Source organism: Pseudorca crassidens, chromosome 4 (assembly GCF_039906515.1).
Source record: "Pseudorca crassidens isolate mPseCra1 chromosome 4, mPseCra1.hap1, whole genome shotgun sequence".
NCBI classification, from domain to species: Eukaryota; Metazoa; Chordata; class Mammalia; order Artiodactyla; family Delphinidae; genus Pseudorca; species Pseudorca crassidens.
Genome location: NC_090299.1, coordinates 145677477 through 145690675, shown reverse-complemented (window position 1 = coordinate 145690675; position 13199 = coordinate 145677477). Strand labels below are relative to the sequence as shown.

The 13199-nt window shown below is 34.7% G+C and overlaps 1 protein-coding gene across 1 annotated transcript in view; it reads left to right on the top strand.

The window, feature by feature from the left end:
* Positions 1–11127, top strand: part of MMRN1 (multimerin 1) — a 66992-nt gene extending 55865 nt beyond the window's left edge. The window contains exons 7-8 of the mRNA XM_067736964.1: positions 8610–8762; positions 9986–11127. Coding sequence (XP_067593065.1) covers positions 8610–8762; positions 9986–10407 — 575 coding nt within the window. The 3' untranslated portion in view covers positions 10408–11127. The remainder of the gene's footprint in view (positions 1–8609; positions 8763–9985) is intronic.
* Positions 11128–13199: the final 2072 nt, after the last annotated feature.

Genomic DNA, 13199 nt, shown 5'->3' with positions numbered 1-13199 from the left:
ATGATACAATTTTCTCAGCTATATTCGATGTTTATATTTTATTTTCTCTAAAATTTTCACTTAATATTTGATAGGTAATTATTTCCATGTAGCAACGTAATTTAAATGCTCATCGTATTCCATTGTTCCATCGTTAATTTATGTCACTGTGTTTTAAACTCAGCATATGTTGATAAATGAGCTTATGCTTACCACATAATAAATCAAAAAGAACAGGATTAAAAATATAAAGGCTTAAATGTATAAAAATGCATGGGTACTGACAAGCACTAAAAAATATCCACAAAAGTGTTAACAAGAGTTTTTTCCAAGGTATTTCAACTCTTTATATGCTTTTCCATATCATAAAAAATAAACATTCTCACATATACCTCAGGATAAGTTGACTTCTATACAAAATATTGACTATAAGCTAATTAAATTTTGAAGGATAGCTACTTGAATTGAGTTTACGATGTGTTCTGTAAGGTATCCAAAATGACACACAAGCTTGCTATGCTAGAAGCATTCATGGGACTCAGCATTTAGTTATACACACAGCTAAGGATTATTACAGTGAAATAATAGATGAGAGGATCAGCAAGGGGGAAAGACCCAGGCGGAGTCTGGAGAAATCCATGCGTAGGCTTTCTTATGCTCTCTCCCTCCCATGAGGGGGTGTACTTCTATGTGTTCTGTTTTCCAGTCACTAAAAAATGCAGTCACATGTGTGCAATTTTTCTGCCCAGAGAAGACCATCAGATATTAAGCTCTCAAGGGTTTTATTGGGGCTCACACTGCTATAACAATGTACCATGGATAAAGTGGCTTATAGTCAAGAGAAATTCACTTCTCACAGTTCTGAGATCAGGCCGGCATGGTCAGGTTCTGATGAGAGCCCTCTTCTGGATTGCAGACTGTCAACTTCTTGTTTTATTCTCACATGGCAGAAAGGGAAGGAGTGAGAGAGTTCTCTGGGGTCCCTTTTAAAAGGGCACTAATCCTATTCGTGAAGGCACCACCCTAAATACCTAAATGACCTAAATACCTCCCACAGGCCCCACCTCCTAGTACCATCACCTGGGGAGTTAGGAATTCCACCTCTGAGTTTTTGGGGGACACAAACATTCACTCCATAATAGGGCTGGTCACGTAGGTACCCTCTGTTGAGCACATAACAAAACTCCATACTCTAAAAGGAAAGTAGACATTCAGCATAAACCATATAGCTTGTCTGAAGAGTCAGGGCACTGCAAAAGACACTTTTTAAATAGTTAGAGAATAGAGACAAGCCAAGTTCCCAGGCATAGATCAAGGGAAAATCCTTGCAAGTCAGCCTTTCTAAAGGCAGCAGTCTCAGGCCTGTTATATTGACTCTTTTCTGCTCATGATATTAAAGATATTCTTTGTGTCAGAGTTGGTTAGCAAACCTGTCTTCTGGGGACAGCCTCCCCAGTTTGTGTCAATAAAACATATCAGTATTGAAAAGAATATTAAATGAACTAGTTTTTGTTCATTGTTCCCTGGGAGAAGAAAAGACTCCCCTACTTTTCCAGAGGATGCCCCTTTGTATGGAAGGATGACAGTTGAAGAGAGGATGCTGACAAAATTAACAATCCTTTCCTGCTTCATGTCTTGCAATAAAGTGACCATGGTACCTAAGGTGAACAGTCAGAAACTCATGCACTTGACACTCACATCTGAACCAAAATTTATGACCCATGGTCTGACAATAAAAAGGAAATGGGACAGGATACCAGGTTCCATTTACATAGTCACTGCATATGCTGGGATTCGTTTTCTAACAAGAATCACAGGAGCTATTTCTCAACAATAGACTGTTTCTTTGACACCAAAGTTTTGACACCAAATTTGATTATTAACTGGTCTGTAATTAAATACACTGAATAGATGTCTTTCCACCAGTCCCTGACAACACTATAAGTTCCAAATTGCACATGATAGTATTATTTTGTGCTGTATTGATTATCAAACATGAAAAAGAAGGTGCTGGGATTATTAAATCACAGATTGTGACCATGTGGCACAGCAGTCTGAGTGGACATGATACTCGCACCTTGACAAAAAAATTGCAGCATAAAAAAATAGCTCTGCCGTATATTAACTGCGTATGAAATTTGAAAAACATACCCTAAAAGTTGTAATTGCCAGTTTTACTATACACAGCCTCAAAGTGGATCTGAATGGAAATAATAAGTATTTTATTATAAATTTAATTTGAATTATTCAAAGCTGTTTATTTTGAATATCATTGTTTTAGGGGAAAATATCACATGGCACTTTGTTGATACTATGGATTAATGAAAACTCAAGTCTCTTCACCTCTCGAACAAATTACCAGAAAAATTATTACACAGTGTTTGGACAGCTAAAGAAATCAGTGAAAGAAAGTTATTGTGTGTCAATGCGCCAGTCATATAGGAATTAAAATACACACCTAACTTTTACAAAAAAGGAAATCAATTTTTATAGTTAATCAACAGTCCTTTAAGAACTCTTTTCTAGGCTTTATAATCCTAAGCAAGCGTTAAATTTAAAATTTTTCATGGATATTTAGATTCGAGAGGCATCAGCACAAATATTGTGCCAATAAAATCAGGTATTGTTATAGATGCTTTGGATACATCATAACATGTTTAAAAAAATCTATCTTCTTGGAGTTTACACTCTAGCAAGGATAGAGAAAAAAAACATAAGTAAAAATGTAAATTTCATAGTATGTTAAAAGGTGATAAATATTATGCATAAAAGAAAAAGCAGAGAAAGGTAGAGAAGCAGAGTTTTGTGGGATGTGTTGAGTGTGTTGGGAGCCAAGTGCAGTATTATTAAATAAGATGGTGGGATAGGCTTCAACTGTGGGAAAAATAGTGAATTCTGCAGGCAACTGGGGATATAATGGAAACTTTGTTATTTTGTTGTAACAAAAGTTGACAGTGCAAGATGTACCTATAGAGTAATGTGATATTTGGTTGTTATGTTTTAAGTTTTAAAATTTTTTCCATGTGCTTTTGAACACTATGCTGTTATAAAGCTGTTTTGAATGTGAAAGAAAAGAAACATGCCACAGCATATACTAAGCACTAAATGAATGTTATAGGAGTTCATTATCATAAGAGTTTCGTGTCTCATTGAGAACTGGATGTTTGGACAAATCTCATGGAAGAGGTAGCTTTGGGCTGAGCATTTATTCAATCAACCGTTTACACACTGTGTTGAGTATAATATGTTTAAATTCATCCTATTGTTAACAATTAAACATTTTTGAGCAGGAGTATGACATCACCTCGTATGTGCATTATTACGATTTATTTTGCGTTCTTCCACAGATCAGTCAGAAAATTATTACAGCAGCCCTGGCTTGAATAGATTAAGACTTCAAATAGTGATAGAGAAAGGAACAAAATGGAAACTAGGAATGTTAGTTAAAAGTGAATATATATTCAGTAGAAAACAGCTAATTGAAAATACAAACTCTTAGAATAAAGAATAACACCAAAGTTTAAATAAAGCATCAGTGATGGGAAGTTGGTCAATTCCATTAATGGAAATAGGAAGGTTAAGGAGGAAGTACAGTTGTACACAGGAAGAGAAGTTTATTCTGTGATACATGAGTTTAAAGATCTCTTATCCCTATAGAAATGTCCAGAAGTCATTTACAAATGTAGGTCTGGAACCAAAAGAGGGTTTGTAGATAAAAAGTGGAAATTATTGCACAGAAGTGATATCTGAGGACAAAGAAGTGAATTAGGTAGCTAAAGAAAAAGAAAAGAACTGAAGACAGAAACATGGAGATTTCCTTTATTTGAAGAGAGCACGGGGGTTGGGGGAGGAGTAATCAGAACCATCAGAACAAGGAAAGTGCGTGATTCTCTGAACTCAAAGTCCTTAAGAAAAAGAAAAAGACAAGAAGACATAGTGATGTAGGAGACCTGTGCAAACAAAATAATAGAAGTAAAAATATTGGGGAGAGGTTTGAGTTTTATGGTATAATTTACATAGAGTTCAAGTCACTGTTTTTGATGTGTAGTCTATGAATTCTGACAGATGTGTAGTCATGCAATCACCACAACAATGAAGATGAAGTACAGTTCTATCACCCCCCCAAAATTCTCTTATGTAACTTTGTAGTCAAACCCTACCTCCACTCCCAGCCACTGGGATCTGTTTTCTTCCCTTACATTTTCAAAGTGTATTAAATCATACACTGTGTGTAAGCTTTTGAGTCTGGCTTCTTTCACTTAGTGTAATATGTTTGAGATCCATCCATGTTGTTGCATGTATTCCTCTTCATTACCCAGTAGTAGTCCATTGTGTACGGCTGTACTACAGTTTGTTTACCCATTTAGTAGTTGAAGGATATGTTGGCTGTTTTCAGTTTGAGGTGATTCTGAATAAAGCTGCTATAAACATTCACATAAAGGTTTTTGTGTACACATATGTTTTCATTTCTCGAGCTAATATGTACCAGTAGCATAGCTTGGTTGTAAGATAAGTACAGTTTTAACTTTATAAGGACAGGCCAATCACTTGCTATTTCCATGAGTAATGTATGAGAATTCTAATTGCTCCACAACCTTGTCAGCACTTGGCACTGTCAATGTTGTTTATTTTACCATTTTAATAAGTGTATTACTGTATCTAATTGTGATTTTATTTTGCATTTTCCTAATGACTAACGTTGTTGAGCATATTTCAATATATTTGCCATTTGTAATACTTCTTTTGATTGAAGATTATGAGAAAAAGGCAAAACAGATGATAATATCAAATAAAAAACATTAAATTTCCTGGGTCATGGCTTAAGATAAATGAAAATAGTTTAATGACAAGGGTTATAATAAATCATCTGGGACAGGGCTACTTCATTTGGTAAAGATTGTTGATATGATTAAATGAGCTTTAAATTATATTTGAAAGGTTGAGAAAAAAGATCCCAGAAACAATATCAAGAACAACAGATGCGATTTAAAAAGAAGAACAAAAATTAAAACTGACAATTGAAGGAAAAGTAGTAAAGATGGTTGGAAACAATATTGCCATCTGTCTATACACCAATGAACAGAATATGAGTGATTAGAGCAATGAATCTGAAAATGTAATATAAACAACTGTTCACATTTCTAGAAGTTGTTGAAAAGGGACATATGAAGTATTTTTAGAGCAATGGAAGGATAAGTATTATTTGATAGGTATAATTTTGATAAATGATGCAACAGAATAGCATTGAAAATTAATGTATCCATCGGTATGAGGGTGAAAACATGTTAGAGAGCATTGGCATCAGGATGAAAGATAAAGAAAAGTTCTAATGTTGTGTGGATACAGTATCTAGAGCAGATACTGGTGGATTTGTATAATGTTTTCCTGTGTATGACAAAACTCACCCAGAGGCAGTGATAGGTCTCCTCACTAACCTGTTTCAAACTCCATTTCTGCCCTAAGCAGAGATCAGAGTTATCTGCTCTCTACAACGTTACTGTTTAAATGAAGAAATAAAAAAATAAAACACTGAAGCTAAAATAGAACTAAGCTTTACGAATTTAAAAATAATTTAAATAAGTAATTAAGAAAAGTAAAACATTATGTTATGTAAAACATATTATATATGACATGTTAGGGGTACTATAAATAAAAATAGAAGACATCAATATAAAGTGGCCTTTCATTTTATTCATTGAATACCTATTGAGTAAGTGCTGAATGAGCGCCAAGAAAGGTTGAGTGGACAGAGTGGTAAATTCAACACAATCCCTCTTCTCACGGAGTTCAGACATTAAGCAAGTAATTAAAATAAAGAATGGTAAATACTGGCAAAGACAGTGCATTGAAAATGTAAGGCGCTCTTCAGTCAGTTCAAATTTAACATGAATATTTATGAAATATGGAAGTAGGATTAATAGAAAAGTGTAACTTGAGCACATATTAGGGCACAGAAAGCAAAGATCAGAACAAATTGAGACTTATGAAACGTTCCAAGACAGTGGTAAAAGAATTTTAGTCATGTTCAGAGCAGGGAAATGAATATTAAAAGATTAGTTATGCTCTTTGCACAAGACAGTAGAATGTTGAGTTGGCAGAACTTAACTAATTGTACGATCTCCAACAAAGAAAATAAATGGACTGGAAGGAGTTTAAGAGGTTATGGAAGCCCAAGGTAGAAGTTGTGGAAAGTCTGCTTGAAATAATTCTATGTCTCTAGAAAAACAAGCCAGTGACATCATAGCATCGAACTCTGCATGATGTTTTAGAACATGTGATGAAGGGATAAGAGTATTAGATTAAGGATGAGGTCATCTACTCCATCTTCCATTGATTTGTTTATTCATCTTTAAAAAGACAATTTAGCACTTCTATATGTCAGGCACTGTGCTAGTCAATAGTGACACAAAGTTTAAGAAATGGAGGACCTGAGCCCTCACCTCACAAAAGCCCACACTCATTGGAAGTAAGGACAAGTGAGCAATTACAGTAGGGTATGATAAATTCAACAGAACTTCAGAGCATCAGACAACAAGTAAGAGAATTCATACAATTAATTCTATCAAAAGGGATGAGGAAAGATGTCAAAAAGAAAATGATGCTTTATTGGAGTCTGATTTTTACTGTTAATTCAAGAAGAAATTGCCTACTGAGCACAAATATGTACAGGAACTTATTATAAAGGTAGCTAACCATTTTTAAAGTATTTTAGTAATAAAGTAAAAAAAATATGAGTCAGATGATATACAAAAGTAGATTTGTAGCTGGTTGCATAATGAAATACAAATAGTTTCAACTGACAAATCAGTGCCAACAAATCTTTGGTTGTATGTTATAAGGCTCTGTACTTGACACTATCCATTAAATATTTTTCTCAAAATGGGAATATAGTCAATATTTTATCATAACTTTATATGGAGTATAGTTTGTTAAAATATTGCATCATTATATTGTACACCTGAAACTAATAACATAACACCGTAAATCAACTACACTTCAAAAAAATTTTTTTAATTCTAATTATATAGGCATGCAGTTTGGTCACATTTTATATGAATTAGAATTATTAAATATGAGGTAGAATTATTTAAAATATTTATAGATCTCACTCTTGAGACAAATGTTAAAACAAATAACCCTACATTTAAAAATCATCAGTGACCATGATTTGAAATGAGTGAATTGTAAACTGTTTACACTATTTCCACAAGGTGGAGCCACAGTGGTAACTGTGGCCAGTAATGTATTCTTCCAACCTTTCCTCTCCACGTAATTATGAATTATGTTTATAACCATATTCACAATTTGAGGCTTCCTAAATAACTGAAATTATTCTATACCTAATAAGTGAACTGAAACTTGCCGTCTTCAGCAAATCAAACATATTGGGGATTTACCCCACTCTTTTACTGCTGTCTAATATTCCTTGATGAAAAGATACTATAAATTCATTTAATAAGTCCCTCATCAATGGTCATGTAGGTGTCCTACAATTTTTCACTAGTGCAAGTAATATCATAAAGAACTTTCTTGAATAATTATCTTTGTATACATATGCAAGGGTATCTGGAATATATATTCTGGCCAGGAGAAATTTCTGACTCCAAAGCAAAAGAACCTTTTTAATTCTGTCAAATATGGTCAAATTGTCCTCCTATTCGAAGGTTCCAACAATATAAGCTCTAACCAACATTGTATGAGAATGCCCATTTTCCTTCATATTGCATGATTATTTTGTTTTTAAATGTTGCCACCTGATAAAATGTTGTTGGTGGTAATTTGTTATTCCTTAATTAGTAGTGAGGTTGAAGAAGTTTTGAAAATTTTAATGAGCTTTTGTAGTTTTTGTTCAATGATTTGCCAGTTCATATTATTTGCCCACTTTTCACTATTTTTACAGGTTTACATACTTTTTCTTTTGGATTAGTCAGAAGTTTTCATTTGCTATAATTAGTCATTACATTGTTGTAGCTGTTAAAAAAAATAGTTTCTCTTAATCTGGCACTTTGAAATTCAATAATGGGTGGTTTTCATTGCAAATGAGTTTTAATTCTTAGGTGGTCAAATGTCAGGATTTTTCTTTTATGGCCTCTGGGTTTTGTTTATTTTGTTTGTGTTGAAAGAGCTTTCCAAAATTTTAAAGCTCAACAAAGATATTCCTTTTATTTGACTGTAATGCAATCATATATGTTTTTTTCACATTTAGTATTTTTACACACATGGAATTTATATTTTTATGGATATCCAATTAGCTTAGCACCATTTATTGAATAGACTTTTTTTTTTCTCCAATGATTTGAAATATTACTTTTGTCATGTACTGGTTCCAAATATACATGATTGTGTGTCCAGATAGTCTATCTGTTCTACAGTTGACCAAAGTCTTAATATTTACCACACATAAATGCAGTGAATCACAGAATTAGTCCCACTTCCAAAAAGCAGGAAAGGGCTTCAGAAGAAGCCGCTCAGGTAGTTCAGAGATTTGCATGAAGTCCCATGATTACATTGGTGGGTGTCCTGGGCCTGGGAATGCATTTTCCTTAATTCTAATTCTGCTGCAAACTATGATTTGAGATCAACAGGAAAACAGGTCACTTTTACCCTCTTTCATCTTGATTCTTTTTCAGTAACAGAGGAGTATTCAGACTGTAGTAGATCTCCATGCCAGAACGGGGGCACATGTATAAATGGAAGAACTAGCGTTATCTGTGCTTGCCGACATCCTTTTACTGGTGACAACTGTACTGTCAAGGTGGTGGAAGAAAATGCTTTAGCTCCAGGTAAGAAAGTACACACATCCTTGGATTTGCTCAAGGTCATAAAAACATTTTTTGAACTGTTTACGAATGAATGTTTAGACCTGCTTAATCTGGACTCACTTGAGGATTAATTCCTTTTACTTCTCAAATTAAGTGAATAACATACATGATTTTGTCAGGTAAACTCACTGATATACACAAGTTGAAATTGTCAATATTGGTATAATAGAGGCAGTTTAGTGAAAATCCCCCCCCCCACTTATTTTTTTCCTAGTGCATCTTAAAAGAAAATACATATATATATATATATGTCGAACTAGTATGAACTTTTTCTCCTCAAACAAGTTGTTAAAGAATACATCTTTGATTCATATCAGATCTGATCCTTTAAATGAAGCCATAATAAGTGAATAGCAGTATGTCTTCTATGAAGGTCAAGTTCATAGTGTCATTTTGACTGGCTAAGGGCTGTTAGAACATGCTCAGATGTATGGAGTAGAACAAGATGCCTTTTTGCCCATTTACTTTCGTAAGTATTGGTTGCTATAGATTTACTTCCAGAGCGTACCATTTCTGATTTTTATACAAGAAAATGTGTGCAGGGCTTAAAATATATTCTCTTTAAAATGACAGCAAAAAAATATGTTGCAGATCAGGCTTTTCTTAATAGTGCGCTGCATAATAAAGAGTACATTTTTTAGTCTGTTTTTAAATCTCACTCTTTGTAAGTACATTTGGCATTAATTACATAGAAGATTGCTTTTGTCTACTTCTCGATAGTGCATACAATTTCATTGGGTTTCTGTTTTAGCCTCTAGAAACTGTTTGACAAGGTGCTGGAAAAATTGTTTCTGCATCATATCAGTTTTAATTCCTGCAAGAGGCTTTAAAACATTCTGACATACCATAATAATCAGAGTGCTTTGAATTCCTTCATCTCTGGAGAGATCAAAGCAACATGCAAATTAATCTCTGAGGCATTTCTATGAGGAAGGTATTGAGTGTTACTACCACCATTCTATCCTGATCTAAACGGAGAAACAGTCTCAGAGAGGCTAAGCAATTTTGGGTAGTTCAGGCAAGAAAAGGGGCAAAAACCCAGACACATATGCCCTTGTTAAGTCTGATGAATGACCTTTTTTCTTCTACTAACGCTTTTTGTAACCGAGATAAAATGATAAAGATATAAACAGAACAAGATCAAAACATGAAAATTAACTCTTTCCATTTTTTTCCGCTAACAGATTTTTCAAAAGGATCTTACAGATATGCACCGATGGTGGCATTTTTTGCATCTCATACATACGGAATGACTGCACCTGGTCCTATCTTATTTAATAACTTGGATGTCAACTATGGCGCCTCATATACTCCAAGAACTGGAAAATTCAGAATCCCCTATCTTGGGGTGTATGTTTTTAAGTATACCATTGAGTCATTTAGTGCTCATATCTCTGGATTTTTAGTGGTTGATGGAGTAGACAAGCTTGCATTTGAGTCTGAAAGTATTAACGGTGAGATATGCTGTGATAGGGTTTTGACTGGGGATGCCTTATTAGAATTAAATTATGGGCAGGAAGTGTGGTTGCACCTTGTAAAAGGAACAATTCCAGCCAAATTTCCCCCTGCTACTACATTTAGTGGTTACTTATTATACCGTACATAAATTAGTGTGAAAGACAGACTGTCACCTTTACTGAGAAGCAGCCAGTGTTTTTATTTATCTTTGCATGCACATTTGCTCTGTTTTTGGTTTTTCCACATGAATGAAAACCAACTTCTTTTTAAAATCTGAGTAAGGCTGCAAGTTTGTTTATTTCATAAATTATTTGAATATCTTTTGGACAACCTGTATATGGAGTTCTTGCTCCTAAGGAGATTTAGAGGCATGGAAAACAAAGTGCATTTGTTAGCATAACCATTCCTATTTTTGTCTTTTCATGTTAAGGCATTTCAGTGTAAAAGAAATATTATAAAATGACAATCACTCAATATTGCCAGTCACAGTAGTCTTTCCAATAGAACATTTAATTTTTGTTATTCTCTGTGTACATAAATATATAACATATGTTTCTTAAATTCACAAATTCAAATAAAGTACTCAAAGACCAAGAAGTTTCTTTTAACTTTGATTTTTATTCTTTCCTGTTGAGTTGATTAATTTTACATATTAAAATTTTCATTTGTAATGAGAATTTTTAAAGCTGAATTAGAAACTTAAAATATGCTTAACTATTGTTCCCTTCCTAAACTATATTCAATATCCTGTGATCAACCATAATGAAAAATTTGACAAAAGAATATATATATGTATTACTGAATCACTTTGTTGTACTCCAGAAACTAACACAACATTGTAAATCAACTATACTTCAATAAAATTTTAAAAAAAGCTATTGTTCCCTTCCTATAATTAGAGAATAAAGTAGTACTTGACACATTTGAACACTTACACCCAAGTCTAAAAATACAGAAGTGGACATTTTACCTGCCTCCATCATACAATATCTACAGGGGAAAAAAATAACACTTTTCTCTAATGAGTATCCTGTGGTAACACATGCAGACCTGCCTTATTCTTCTAACAGGTGCATATATGCCATGGTGATACTACAATTTATGGATTTATGGGATGCTCCCTCTGCTTTGGTTTTCTTCTAAGCAACTTATACTGATTCCTTACAAAAGCTTTTATAAGGTGGGTATTATTATCATCATTTTTATGGTTGAACAGCGATTGACTAAGGAATGGACCAAGCTTCACAAGTAGGAAGGACTGAGGCAGTATTTAGAATCAGCCATTCTTCTCCAGCACCCACATCCATCCTTTCTGTATGTTACCTCCTAAGATGTACCATAATTGATTTAATACTCTCTTATGAAGGCCATTTGCATTATCTCCAATGTTTCATTATAACAATGTTATTGTAGTGAACACCCTTCAACATATATTCCCTATGTATTTAACAAGATAGTTTTGAACAAGAGATTCCTATAAGTTATCCTAAAAATAATAAGTAAGAAGTTTTTGGTATGGCAAACATTTTCCATGAATTAATTACTCTAATGCTTACTATAATCCTATGTATAACATACTAACCGTGTGAGATATGTATCATGTACTATTCTCCTTATACTTATGAGGAACAGAGGCAGGAAGAAGGTAATTTTCCCAATAGTTCAGCAAATTGTGAGAATTTCAGGAACAAAGGATAAGCATATATTTTTATTTTCTAACGTACTATCAAGGTGCCCTTGAAAAGATTTGTACCACTCCATAGGCCCAGTTTGCTCATGTTTAAAGAGTACTCATTACCCCCAACACATACTCATCAAAACTCACAATTTTTAAAAATATTGCCAATCTCGAAAGTGAAAATATTATCTCCTCATGGCAGAAACTTAAAAATTTTTCAAATTTGCTGAAACTTGAAAGCATATGTTCGGACAAAGAGTTGTACACAAATGTTCAGTGTAACTTTATTTATAATAGCCAAAAACTAGGTTCCACCCACACGTCCAGCAATAGATGACTAGTTAAGCAAACTCTGGCATACCCATACAGCAGAGGACTGCCAATCAATAAAAAGGAATGAACACACTACAACACATATCACAGATAATCTGTAGAAGATTTCAAACTGCAGCCTAATGAACCTGGAAGAACCCTGCAGGTAAGTGTGAAGTGACTATTGCCCATCAGAATGTCTCATGTTGAGCCAACATAACTGTGCCTTCACAGCTGAGCCTCACTCAGGACACTGGGGAAGAGTGTGAGCCAGAGGCTGACAAGTAAAGGCCGAATGACTGACAATTTCTATTCTGTGTAAATGTGTCATTTTCAAAAACATTGGGAAAGTTTTGATAATTTCTTTAGTCCCTTCCTGAAATTACATCACAATCTACAAGAGAGGCAGGTGGGAGGGGCCCTCCAGGACCTGAGGAGTGGAAGAGGAGCAGAGGATGTTTGCCCCACCCACTCGAGCCCGGGAAACCTGATGAGCGCCCAGGCTGGTCCCCCACCCTCTGAGACCAGAGGCAGGAGACCCGCCTGGTCCCCTTCTGTTCTGTTGAGCCTAAGCTCCACACTCCACACCCCCCAGGGCCTTTTCCAGCCCCGTGGGTGCTAAGTATAGGCCCTGCCCACCACCCAAACCCCACCCCTTCTTAGGCCTCACCCTCCACAGCAAGGCCTTCCCCCTTTTTTTCTTCTCCTTTTTTACTATTGTGGTTTTGTTTCACCTTCCAGTTGTTGTTTCATCTATATTTTTATTTTTATATTCTTTCTAACATAACTGTTAGTTTCCTAGTCTAATTTTATTTTTTATTGTTCTCCTTTTTTTTTTTTTTTTGTCACCCCGTATGGCTTGCAGGATCTTGGTTCATGAGCCAGGGGTCAGGCTGAAGCTGCTAAGGTGGGAGCTTCAAGTCTGAACCACTGGACTAACAGAGAACCTC